The sequence below is a fragment of the Podarcis gaigeae genome (genome assembly GCF_964106915.1).
Source record: "Podarcis gaigeae genome assembly, chromosome: 8".
Taxonomy (NCBI): Eukaryota; Metazoa; Chordata; class Lepidosauria; order Squamata; family Lacertidae; genus Podarcis; species Podarcis gaigeae.
The window spans coordinates 71,277,873-71,291,457 of NC_139684.1; the positions used below are offsets into that span (position 1 = coordinate 71,277,873).

The following is a 13,585-nucleotide window of genomic DNA, read 5'->3' on the forward strand; positions in this document are numbered from 1 at the left end:
ACAAATCGGCTCCCGAACACCGCAAACCTGGAAGTAAGTGTTGAGGTTTGTGAAGGTTTTTCGGAAGCCAAATGTCCAACTCGGCTTCTCCTTGAGTGCAGGAAGCTCCTACAGCCAATCGGAAGCCTTGGTTTTCAAATGGTTTCAGGAGTCGAATGGACTCATGGAACGGATTAAGTTTGAGAACCAAGGTACCACTGTAAATGCAATAACAAATAATGAAATTAAATGCTATCCGATACCGAGGGCTACCAGTCTTTTAATTCCAAGAAACTACCCCTACCATACCTATTAGGTGGGGGACCTGCTGCAAGTTACTGTGTCATAAGCACTCTGCACATGCTCAGAGACAGCATTGCCAAAGACTTCCAGACTTTGGTGCTTCCTAAGTTCCCATCTTCATACCATCTCTTCTCAAGTAGTTGTCGGCTTCCGTTGACACTGAATCAGGGAGCTGATATGCCAGTGACACCTTATGTTTTCTCTCTCCTTTGCCAGCTGCTGGTGCCCATGCTTTCACAGTACCTGGAGAAACTGTCAGCTATTGTGGACAGCAACATCAACTGTGGACCGGTCCTCACCTGGATGGAGGTGAGGAACAGTGAGGGTAGCTGTGGTGGTGGATGATGCAGCTGTATCATTTGCAAGCTGAAATATGCTTTGTGTATTTCTTTTTGTTTTAATTTCTCATATAGGATCTGATGAAGCACTGTACAATATAATTGTGTGTGTGTGTTTTAAGCAGATAAATGCAAGTCTTAAACAATATATGTGAAATGCCTGAGACATTTGGAATGTTCTGCATAAAAGTTAAGTAGGTAATATTACTGCACAGAGTAAACCACTGACGCTGCCAGGGTGCTAGAAATGTTAATCTTGCTTTCAAGGGCTCCACAGATCCCCATTTCTGCCTGTTTTGGAAATCTAGCTGAAAATGAGATGGAAGCCCCATGTGGTGTGACCTAGTTACTGTATGTTGGGATTAGGGGTGTAAGGAGGTAACGATTTTCATCCAGTCCTCGGTCCGTCACAATCAGTGCTGTTTCTGTTCCGCTACAGTTTGACTTCTGCTAAAACCTACGCTATTCATCTTGCTATCCGCTGCGGCTGAAACGTGTGTAATTAAATAAAGCAATTGATTTCAGTGGAAGGGAAATGACAAAAACATTTCAGCAAATATTATAGCGATTTACATAACATTTGCAGACTAGAAGCACAACAGTACAGTACTGAATGCTGCTTGCATTTGCTCATGTGATTTCTGTTCCTGACCTCTGACGAACATGCAAAGCGTGGGAATTTTTGCTCTTATTTCAGTTTCTGATGGAATTTTCTTAACACCTGCATCTCTGGATGACACCCACAGAACATTCCAAGGCTTCACCCACTTCACTTGTATTCTCCCCCTGCCCTTTATTTCAGATTGATAACCATGGCAACCGACTGCTGGTCAATGAGGAAGCTTCTATCAATGTTCCTGCCATTGCAGCTGCCCATGTGGTAAAACGCTACACGGCGCAGGCATCCGACGAGCTCTCCTTTGAGGTGAGCACTACTTTGTAGTTCATGTTACTTCTGGGTGGCTTTTATCTTGTCGGTAGACCTGCAATGCAATACCTTTTCAATCTCTTTTCCCAGCTAGGGTGCTGCTTGGGAGCACAGAGAGTTCCTCTCCCCCAGGGAAGATTTATTAAAACTGATTTTTTTGGGGGGTGGGATAAACCATGACAGCTTCCAGGTATACAACAGTCACAGACAAACTAGCATCGGTTGTGTTCAGCTGACTCAGAATAGACTCACTGAAATCAATGGGATTACGTTCATCATCTCCATTAAATTCAGTGGGCCTACCCTGACTAACATTGGCTTCCATGCCATGAATTTAAAACCAGAAAGAAACAATAATCAACAAAACAGCTGTCTTTTTGTTTCCTGAAAATATTTACAGCCCCCCTCACTGTGGTTTCCAAATCTTTGAAGAACTCTTTTCACATTGACTTGTCTGCCAAGGAACCCTCTGTATCTGTGGTGGAGTACCTTGTATACCGCAAAGGATTCTGGGGCAAAACCTTGGGTTCCATCTTGTTTCCTGTGGAACTCCACCTTGCTAGGGCCTCACTGTCATCTTGTGTGAACCAAGTGTACCCCAGGGCATGTCTAGAACCCATCTGTGGCAGCACATTCCAAGGAATGTCCTGTCATGGTGGGGGATAACCTTTTTCTCACTGATCTACTGAGGAACGCCAGGGATTCCTTGGAGACAAACATCAGCTGTTGTTTGTCAGCATAGATCAATTCTGCATGTTTTCTCTGTTTCACAAATGGGATACAGTGGGACTTTCTTCTGGGTAGACATGTATAAAAGATTGATAAAATGTGGTAATATATATGAGGTACTTCAGAAATAGCCCAATTTAAAATGTAACTACTAAAGGTTGTGTCCAGTGTGAGTCCTACTCAGAATGGGCTCGTTGAAATTAATGGACATGGTGAACTTAGATCCATTAATTCCAGTGGGTCTATTCTAAGTAGAACTTAGTTGGAGGCAACCCTACATATATTAATCACCTTCATATGAAGTACATACCTTTTAACCCAGACTCTGACAGACTGGAACAAGTCCCATAAAGGCTCTGGGCATTCCTCGTAGTCAGAGTAGACCTACCAAAATCATTGAGTCTACTCTGAGGTACTTAAATCTAGTAGATTCAGCACGGCTTTTCAGCACGGCTAACACTGGAGATTGCCCACCATGGTCCATGCACTAATATAGGATTGTTGTTGTTTTGTTAATTTGTTTGGCACAGGTTGGAGACATCATCTCCGTGATTGATATGCCCCCCAAGGAGGACAGGAGCTGGTGGCGGGGAAAGCATGGATTCCAGGTTGGGATTCAGGAAGGAAGACACATTGCATTAGGGGCGATATATTGAAGCATAGGATCAGCACTATGTCTTAGACGGCCACATTGTATTAAAGAGAAATTTGGGTGGGTGGGTGGGAGTGAATGAAAGTGTGTGTGTGTGTGTGTGTGTGTGTGTGTGTGTGTGTGTGTGACTGGACAGGGGTATGAGTGTGTGGTGGTTTAGGCCTCACCCATTTTTTTTCTTGGCTTGCACTCATTGCTGGTGTGCAGCCCTGACTGGGGTGGAGCTGTCCCCCACCTTGATTTAAACAAGTGAGCTGAAATAGTGGCAGGCTTTCAGAGAATTGGACTCCAGCTCCCATCAGGCCTAGCCAGCATGGCCAGCAATCGGGGATGATGGGAGCTATAGTCCAGCAATATTTGGTGAATCATAGTGCCACTCTCCTGTCTTTCTGAAGAGACGTCATTTGGGTATATGTAGGCTGCAATGTATCAGCTGACAAGCTTTTTCTGGCACTGGTTCACTGTTAATTTTCTGCTCAGCTCTGTTTTATCAGCACACCCATTTTTTTAAAAAACAAAAAAACTGATATTTTAGTTTGCTCCAAAATGCCTTTTCACAAATTTTCTTAAAATATCTGCACAATTCTGCTTATTTTTTATTTTTTTTAAAAACCAGATATTCCTTTCAAAACAAATACCAATGCCTTTTCGGTCAGTATCATTTTAGCACCCTGTTAAGTCGGCAGAGAGGCCTCTTGCAACTTGGCTTGAGAGAAACGTGACTCTCAGTAGCTTGCCTCAGTCAGCCCCACTCCCTCCATCACAATTCCAGGCACCTAGTGTGCCAAGTGCATGAATTTAGCCAATGTCACCTGTCTTGACAGCTTTATGCCTATACTGGTTAATCCATAACCAGTATAGATGAATTGATTGCATCAGAATTTTTGTTAATGGCCTGTTTGCCACATTCACTTGTGATGGGCATAAATAACTGAGGTAGGGTTTAACAAGTTCCTAAGCCAGAGGAAGGCCTGGTTGTTTTTCTTAAGGAGGCATATTTTGCTTTGTCAGTCTGTTGAACTCTTCCTTGTCTGCCTCTTTCCCAGGTGGGGTTCTTCCCCAGCGAGTGTGTGGAGCTGTTCTCAGAGCGCCCCAGCCCAGGACTCAAAACAGGTGAGCACATCCTCCTTGACTTGCTCTGTTCTACCACATATGCTGATTCTCCTAGATCTACAATTCGGCTTGCTGCAGAAACATAATGACCCCCATTTCCAGCAAATACATTTTCAATCACTTCGTATATTTATTGGTATTACTGGAAACAACCCTGGAACACTTGTGTCTTTCTGTGTGCAGGAGGGTAACACTGTGCTCTTTCAGATGCCTAGCTCTTTCATGACACCTAAAATTAGCCGCCTGAGGCGACTGCCTTACTGTGCCTAATGTTAGGACCGGCTCTGCACAAATGTTCCAGAAGCTGTGCGCGTGCTCTGATTCTCCAGTCTAGCTCTCCTTTTTATTGTACCAGAGCTAAGGGGGTTGTATAATTTTTCCTGTCACAGAAATACTGTGACATGTTAGGCTAAGCAAAAGCAACTGGCCCAGGGCCACCTAGGCAGCTGCATGGCCTGGGGATTTGAACCTGGGTCTCCACAATCTAAGACCAACATCCATCACACTGACTATCCAAATCAATCAAACTATGCAAGTGCAAAAATGGGCATAAATTATGCAAGACAAATGCAAATTTGTTTAATTTGCATAATGTATCTAGGTTGCAGTCGTAAGTTGTTTGGAACACTTGGCTGACAAGAGCTGGGCAGTGTGTGTCTATAGCAGCCTTTATTAATTTGGTGCCCTGAAGATGTTTTGGACTACAACTTCCATCATCCTCAGTCAACTGATCACCCCATATGTTGATTCACTTTTTTCGCCCGTTATCTTTTAATATGTGCAATTTGGTACATAATTTTACCTTGTATGTACATTTTTGCAAGCAATTTCTGCTTAACTCAGTGGCTCTCAAAGGGTGTGGCAGGAGAGGGTGGCAAATGTGGCAGGAAGATTTGAGGTCAATCAAAGAAACATTTCAGTGTAGTGTCATTTTTTTATTTTTAGAATATGGATAGATACCTTTTCAAAATGAGAGCAAGAACATCAAGTGGTAAAAGAGAACAATCATAATTGTGATCTATTTGTTTTCCAATGTATTTCCTATCAATAAAAAAATTGGTGTGCTGCAAGCAAAGTTTTAGGTGTGGCCTAGAGAAAAAGAGTTTGAGAACCTTTAGCAGAATGCCATTTGTATACTGTTTTCACAAATGTATGCACTTCTGGACATTGTTTGGTTGGAGAGCAGCATCGCAAAATTTGGAGAAGTGTGGATTTCGACTGAGGTTTCAGCTTATGTATTAGTTTGGGGAGCATGAATTTAATGCAGACCAAACAAATTTATCCCCCATTCCTAGTCTGGTGTTACTGTTTGTGTCCTTCTGTTTCTTATTATTTCTTATTTCCATTCATGGATGGTTTACTATCCAAAGATCTCAAAGCAGTTTATAGTAGATAAAATTACATAAATAGTAAATGATGTCAAATGATTTACATAAAAATAAAACATACACATAAACAATATCAATACACATAAAGTCAGAGAATATTATGAGGCAGTATAATGTAAACTTTTGACCAACATAACACATATTATTCATAAACACTCACCCAGTTTCACCTGCCATCTATTTCACACAGCCACTGCAACCATTGACTTCCTCAACCATGATCTCTACCAACCATCATTTCTCAGCAATTAGACTCCCCACGCCTTCATTTCCTGTGTTAGCTTTCCCCATTAGGATGTGAGTTGGGTTACTGTGTGAAGCTTTCAAAAATAAGAGGCAATTAATTTTATTTTATACCGAGTTTTTTTGGTGGGCAGCCTAGAAATCTATCAGGGCAGCTCTCAGAAGTAGGCCGCAGCTGAGAAATGACACAGCAGACGATGGAGAGTAGCCCTGGCGAAGACATTGATTCACAAGTTAAGAGTGCTAAAGGGATGGGAAATGCCCCAGGTGACTAAATGACAAGGACTGGAAGGGGGGGAGAGGGGAGGTTTATGGCACCCATTTTGTGTGTCCAAAAAAAATTACTGCATCTTCCCCTCATGCCCTTGTGCTGTTCTGATTTGATGTGTTTGCTTCAGGGATTGCAGTGGTTTGAAAAGAGATGGCGTTTATGTAAGATTGTCACCAGCCCTAGAAAATAACTCTGTTTTAATGAGGTGAAGTGTGGGACAGCAACTTATGCCAGTAGCTTTGAGCTACCGAATTCTTAATCTTTCCTGGCCTTTCATGCTCTGTGTTTCTTCCTGTGCAGATGCAGAAGGGATGAGCTGTGGCATCCCCGGGCCCCCAGGCCTCCTCTCTCCAACTTCAGGTGAGACACGGCCCAATGTGGCCTGCTCAGCACCCCCTAAACTAGCCTTCTTGCCCCTGGTGTCTTTCTGCCAATGTCCAGTGTCCAGTCTGTCAGATTCTGGATGTGGAATCAGAAGAAGGCACCATCTTGTCCTTCGCCTCAGGCAGCTGAACATCTTGGACCAAACCAGACTTAAGCATAATGTAAAGGTAAAGGGACCCCTGACCATTAGGTCCCATCGTGGCCGACTCTGGGGTTGTGTGCGCTCATCTCGCTTTATTGGCCGAGGGAGCTGGCGTACAGCTTCCGGGTCATGACTAAGCCAGCGCACGGAAACGCCGTTTACCTTCCCACTGGAGCGGTACCTATTTATCTACTTGCACTTTGACGTGCTTTCGAACTGCTGGGACCGAACAACGGGAGCTCACCCCGTCGCGGGGATTCGAACCGCCAACCTTCTGATCAGCAAGCCCTAGGCTCTGTGGTTTAACCCACAGCACCATCCGCATCCCTTAGACTTAAGCATACATTACATTAAATTCATTCTTGAATCTGCCCGCATGAATGTGTTTTAAATAGCAACTTTAGGAGACCCCAGATCTCAGTCCATGGCATAAGTGGCTGTGTGCTTCAGCCCCCCCCCCCCCCGTGTTCTTGATGAAAGTCCTCGCCAAGATTGCCCTCTCTCCTGGAAGAAAAAGTATTGTGGCAAATGTGTGTGTGTGGGGGGGGCCTGCGGTTCTCTAGATGGTGTTGTGCCGCAACTCCCAGCATCCCTGACTATTGGCCATGCTGGCAGGGGGCTGATGGGAGCCCATAGTCCAGCAGCACCCGGTGGGCTCTCTGGTGGTGTATTATTGACTGCAATACCAGCTTCCTGCAGCAAGCAGCAGCTTGGGGAGGGTGATTTTCTTGGGGATTGTCAGACGTTTACCACCCTACAACAAAGTAGCATCTTTGCTGTCTTCTTGGGCTTTATGATGCAGCCCGCATGCAGTGGCTTGGAGAAGGGCCCCAACCCTCTCTCTTTCATTCTGTTCCAGTGTCCAAGAAGCATGGCAAGCTCATTGGATTCCTTCGCACCTTTATGAAGTCCAGGCCCAGCAAGCAGCGCCTGAAGCAGCGTGGGATCCTCCGAGAGAGGGTGTTTGGCTGCGATTTGGGCGAACACCTCAAGAACTCAGGCAACGATGGTAATTTTGCCCACAGATCCTTCCTGTTACCGATAGTGCGGCCTCATCTGCTACTAGGAAAACAACACACAGTCCATTTAATCTCAGCAACAACAACCCTGTCAGGTTGGTTAGGCTAAGGGAGAGTGAATGGTCCAAGATCACCCAGTGAGCTTCATGGCTAGGTGGTGGTTGAACTGTGGTCTGCCAGGCCTTAGTCCAACACGCTAACTGCCACACCACACCTGGCTCTCCTCTGCAGCGTTGGAAGGGGTGGAAGTGGCCTGTATGGCTGAGGGTTCTCCTCAAACTGTGTCAGGACTCCTGGTTTGATTTCTGTCCCTAGTATGTCCACCGACTGAAGAGCATTCTGTGGGATGGGTTTTAACAGGTAGGAGTGGATATATAAATTGCTTTATCCTTCCAGGTGCCCACATGTGTGGGCTGAACAGAGCTAAGAGGAGGGGAAATGACATCACACAGAATCCTCTCTAGCTATTGTATTTCTATGGTCTGAGTATCTGCCCAGCCACACAGCTCTGTGGACTTCGCCCCTTCTCATGCTAACTAGCAAAAATATGCATCTGTTAGGTTTGGCTGCTAACTCATTCTTCACTAGAGATGCACTCAGATCAATCATGCTGCCAACATTAAAAGATTTTTTGCAGCTTTGTGGCTTACCACTTTCATTTCCCTGGTCCTTTATGAGTGCTTGTGGCCAGAGCTCGACCTCTATGAGAAAAAATAAAATAAACCAATTTAACATGTTGACCCACGGGGACAACTAGCCATCGCACTGGCCCTACCTTATGTGATTGTTTTAAAGATGATTGTTATATTATATTGTTATTAGATATGCTCTTTGTTATGCCAGTCCCCCAGGTACTACGGTCCTGCTCTGATTTCATCGAGAAGCATGGCATTGTGGATGGCATCTACCGTCTCTCTGGAGTGTCCTCCAACATCCAACGGTTGCGGTGAGCCCTGGTCAGGAGGAGCAGGGGTTGTGGGCCGGGTCCTCGTTTAGCACAGAAAGTCCTATAGGCAAAGGTGGGGTTTAACAACCAAATTAGACGGGATATGATGGCCACATCTATCTTACTCCCAAATGAAGGAGGGTCTATCCTGTACATGAAAAGGAGCATATGGCGGAGGAGGAGGAGGAGGAGGAGGAGGAGGAGGAAGGAAGTGAACCCTCTGCCTTGTGGCACAGGAGCCGAGACTGGTTGTTCGGGCAAAGTTCCGCCCCAAACAGGAAGTGGTTCACCACATGGGACAGCTGCATACAAGAGGGATAGGGAAATATTTTTCAGCCTGGTGTCCGTAGCACCTCGTAGGCAACTTTCCATGGACTATGGGTCACTGATGGGCAGGGTAGAATGTGAAAGTGGGCGGAGCAAACCTTTGCAGATTAGGCTGCATTCCCGCCATGTAAAAGTCTGCTTCCTATGCACACACACCTTTCTCCACCCAGGAAAGCAATTGTTACCACAGCTCGGGGATGCATTCCAACCATAAAGAGACCCAGAGGCCCTGGGTCTCTCATTGCTGGTATTTAGAGTCAAGGGTTCCCAGTTCTAGCCTTGCTCAGCCTTGACACAGTGACATATCAATTTATGACACTTACTCCTAGTGCTTTATGTGCTGCTTATAATATTTCTGAGATTATATATATATATAATACATAGTAATTACCATTCTAAGAATTCAGTGTTTTCCATATGATTTCTTTTTGAGGTTCCTAGTTGTTTTACTCACACATGCTGTACAGAGATATTTATTTAATCCCACTACTTAATATATGGAATTCTTATTAATTAGTAGCAGCAGTAATAGCATTGTTAGGTGTTTTGAATGCAGGGTTTTCATTGTCTTGCATTGATTCCTTTCTGTTGGGATCTCTAAGCGGCTGGAAGATTTCGGCTGAAATAGAAATTAAATAAATCAGTGCCGCGATCTGGGGTTTGGAACTGGGAGAAAAGTTTAAAGCATCAGAGAGCATTGTGGTAAGGCAAGGAACAAAGGTTTCAGTCCTCTCCCCTACCCACGTCTTTTCATGTATAGAATAGAGTCACCCCTTTGGGCAGACATGCAGAAAGCTGCCTCGTCACATCATGTTTGGCCCTAAGTAGGCCAAGCGAAAGGTTGCCTGGCTGTGGGTCACTGTGCAATTTGTCCTGCTTTGTGTAATTTCTCTCTTCCCGCGGCTTCCTATCTCCTCAGGCACGAGTTTGACAGTGAGCGAGTGCCCGAGCTCTCCAGGGACGTCTACTTACAAGACATCCACTCTGTCAGCTCTCTTTGCAAGCTGTACTTCCGGGAGTTGCCAAATCCGCTGCTCACCTACCAACTCTACAACAAGTTTGCTGTGAGTCTTGCAGACCGCCGGGAGAAGTCTCCCACCCACTCAGCTTTCGGTCACTGCTGCCGCCTCTACCATTCCTCAGCTACCCCTTTAAGAAATCATAGAGTTGGAGTGGTTTATGCAGGCCGTCTAGCCTAACCCCTGCTCAATGCAGGAAATCGAGAGAGCTAGAAATTCAGAACTAGAATGTCCACAACAGATGGCTGCACAGCCACTGCTCTGAATATATTTGAGATAGCTACCACCCATTGTTGTTACTAGGTAGCAGAATGAAATCCAAGGTGGGTTCAGGTGGGCTTTGGACCACATCTGAAATGACCTTGCTTCTCATATGCATCCGCCACACCACAGTTGGGAGGGGAGTCCAGAGCAGGACTCCGAGCTGCCTGTGTGCATTATTATCATTCCGTTTATACGTTGCTTTGTGCAATATAGTCCTCAGGGCAATGCATGAGCATACAGCGGAACCTCGGTTTTCAAACGTAATCTGTTTCAGAAGAACCATTCCACTTCTGAAATGTTCAAAAACCGAAGCCCACATTTCCAGAATCATTTCCTTCCGAAAAACTCAATAGGGTAGCTGCGTGACACATTCGGCTTCCGAAAAGCGTTCAAAACTGGAAGCATTTACTTCCTGGTTTTTGGCATTCAAAAGCCAAAACCTTTGATTTCCGAGACACTCGAAAACTGAGGTTCCATTGTACTAGAAACAGTAAAGTGAGCACAGTTTGTGCCAATGACCCCTCCCCTTTCCCTTTCCTGGCCCTATGTGCCAGGTGAGTTTCCGTGGGCGTCCCAGTGTCTCAGAAACGGCAGCTGTTGTGTGCTCAAACTGTCAAGTGAGAGTTGGCCGTGCCAACTCTGTGTGTGTGTTCCCAGGGCTAAACAATAAAAATTGGAGTCATGGAACAAAAGAAGAAGAAGAGGGGGTGGAGCAGTGGAGTACAATTACATCGCCCGCCAACGTTGCTGCCTACACAATAATACGTGCAGCAATTTCTCTCGACTTCCTTATTCTTTTGAATCACCTGCTCTTCGTGCTGGCCTATTTCAGGCTTGGTTAACCCTGCCTCCCCCTTCCTCTCCCCTGCCTTCCTTTTAAATTCCTTTTGGCTTGTATTTGTGATACTTTGAGGGGCAACATCCAGGCATGGGTAGTGATAAATATGAGCTGGGGTCTTCAGAGGCATGACTTCACCTTCGCAGTCAATTGAAAGCTGGAGCAGAAGGGATTGGTGGTGTCGCTAAGCCCACCCCAGGGATGTTTCAGCCCCCTTTCCTGAATTCTTAGCTTTCATTTTAATAACGACAAGCAAGGCTCTTCCCCTATTACTTGGGGAAAATATAAGGAAAAACATGCAGTTGTCCGCTAAGAAGTAAAGTTGTTCCCATCATCCAGTCTTCTGGCCAAAGAGTGCAGAAGCACTTGAATCATGGACAACTGCTAGGTCCTTCTTTTTAAAGGTTGTTTCTGTAGATCTCGAAGCAATTTACAGCAGATAAACATATATAAATATACACAGAGAGAGATAATAAGTGCAATAAAAACATTGCAAAATTATTACCATTAAAATAGGTTAACTACATAAACAGTATCCCTGTTCATAATAACAATGAAATGAGAATGGAAGGATTTGTTCCCCGCGCTCCAAAATCTGCTTTGTAATTCATTTCTTTTTCCATATCACCCTGCTCTGTTTTGCTCCTGTTCATGGCCTTTCAACAGCCTCCACGCTTTCCCCTTCCTCTCCAAAAAAGATTGTTCTGTTTACTCTTCAAATACCCAAGGGCTGTCACATTGAAGAGGGCAAAGATTTCTTCTATGTTGCCCCAGAGGGCAGGTCTTAATCGCACATGCTTATGTCATAGCTGACAACGTTTCCCTTTTTTAAAGGGAAATTCCCTTATTCCGAATAGGATTCCTCGCAAGAAAAGGGAAAAGTCGACAGGCTTAAGTTGATGGCTTAAGTGGCAGGAGGTTCGATTTTGGTCAAATGCTAGAGGAAACATTTTGATCTGGGTTGGGAAAGCTTTTCAACTTGCTGGGCCAGGGTCCTTATTAGGGCCACCTGTCAATCACCTGATGCCATAACAGTGTTAGTTGTAAGACAAGTAAAAGCATTCCAGATGGAAGAGAATATTAGGAATTTAGTAAAAGAGGTGGCCTTCCTCAAAACAAAATACCTTAATTGTCAAAGGCCAGAGTAAAGAGGTACGTTTTTAAGGTTGTGAATTCCCCTGTGATCTTTGGATGGAGGACGGCATGCAAATTTAATAAATAATGCTGTTCAGAATATGGCAGAGGCTGTGCAATGAAACTGCCAGATGCACCTCTTTGGGGAGGGAGTTCCACAATTTAGGGCTTGCTGCAGAGAATGCTCTCTCCTAGACCACCATCCCCCACATTTCCCAAGGTGGTGGAACCACCCAGAGGGTCCCCTCTGCTGATCTTAACACTCGAGAGGGTCAGTAGGGATAGAAGTGGTCTTTCAGAGATTTGGGGCTTTTGTCATTTAGGGTTTCAAAAACTAATGTGAACACCTTGAATCGGGCCTGGAAGCGAACTCTCCCAGTCCTTCTCCACAGGGCTGAGCACTGGATCCGGTTGGACTCCAAACCGATATAGGTCAGCCCTGGATGGGATCAGGGCTGGTCCAAATCACCAGCTTAGGGGGAGCTGTTCACAGCCCTACCGTTCCACAAGAGGCCTGGTGACCACACTGACTCCTTCCCTCTGCTTTACCCCCACCCTGTCGTCGCAGGAGGCCGTGTCTGTTTCTGGGAACGAGGATCGCTTGGTGCGAGTGCACGACGTCATTCAGCAGCTGCCCCCACCGCACTATAGGTAGGCGTTGCTTGAGGCAGCAAACACGGTGCCCGAGGTGGCTCTCCCAGCAAGGGGAGGGAGGGTGAATGCAAGAGCCCTTGCCAGGGGGGCGGCGGAATGGTGTTGAGGGCGGGGTTTGCGAGGGGGCTGGCGGTCCGCCGAAGTGGACTGTCTAGCTGTAGCAGCTTCTGCTCTGTCCCAACAGGACCCTGGAATTCCTGCTGCGGCACCTGGCCCGCATGGCTATGCACAGTCAAAACACCAGCATGCATATCCGCAACCTAGCCATCGTTTGGGCACCCAACCTGCTGCGGTGAGACGCCCAGATCAATGGCCCTGCACTGGCACCCCCACCCCAACCTGCCCCGTGCCTTCCCTGTGTTGCCACGATGCTCCTCCGCCTTGCACCTTCTCCAGCTCTTGCCTGCAGCGCTCTTTGAATCCTCTCTCCATTGTTCCCGCAGCATTTCCCCTGTACTAACACAAGCCCTTACCCATAACTCTCTGGGGCATGAAGTCGACCCTTCCTGCACTCAGCCCTGAGGGATAAGAATCTACAGCTCTTAAGCTCCTCTCAAATTCCCCCATTTCGTCCCTAGCATATTCTGGCACTCTGGCTCAGGTCTTAGAATGTGTGAGATTGGTGGTGTGTGTGTGTGTGTGTGTGTGTGTGTGTGTGTGTGCTTGTTTGTGAATCTTAGAATTATAGAGCTGGAAGGGACCTGGAGAGTCCTCTAGTCTCCCTCCCTGCAGTGCAGGAATCTTTTGCCCAATGTGGGGATCAAACCCACAGCCCTGAGAGGAAGAGTCTCATGTTCTACCTACGGAGCTATGACTCAGGGCTAAGGGGTGTGTGTGTAAGAAGGAGGTATGTCTTGACCTTGCCCACCACCTGAATGGGCTCCCCAACCCTTTCCCCCCAGGGAAAGTGGTTG

At 46.1% G+C, this 13,585-nt stretch overlaps 1 protein-coding gene across 3 annotated transcripts in view; it reads left to right on the plus strand.

Moving 5' to 3' along the window:
• Nucleotides 1-13,585, plus strand: part of ARHGAP33 (Rho GTPase activating protein 33) — a 54,680-nt gene that overhangs the window by 21,320 nt on the left and 19,775 nt on the right. For 2 of the 3 annotated variants that reach the window (XM_083751029.1, XM_083751031.1), the window contains exons 6-15: nt 499-591; nt 1,423-1,545; nt 2,808-2,885; nt 3,976-4,042; nt 6,245-6,304; nt 7,330-7,479; nt 8,333-8,435; nt 9,682-9,826; nt 12,586-12,668; nt 12,856-12,963. In XM_083751029.1, the coding sequence (XP_083607155.1) occupies nt 499-591; nt 1,423-1,545; nt 2,808-2,885; nt 3,976-4,042; nt 6,245-6,304; nt 7,330-7,479; nt 8,333-8,435; nt 9,682-9,826; nt 12,586-12,668; nt 12,856-12,963 (1,010 nt within the window). The remainder of the gene's footprint in view (nt 1-498; nt 592-1,422; nt 1,546-2,807; nt 2,886-3,975; nt 4,043-6,244; nt 6,305-7,329; nt 7,480-8,332; nt 8,436-9,681; nt 9,827-12,585; nt 12,669-12,855; nt 12,964-13,585) is intronic. The other variant, XM_083751030.1, reaches the window with a different exon arrangement.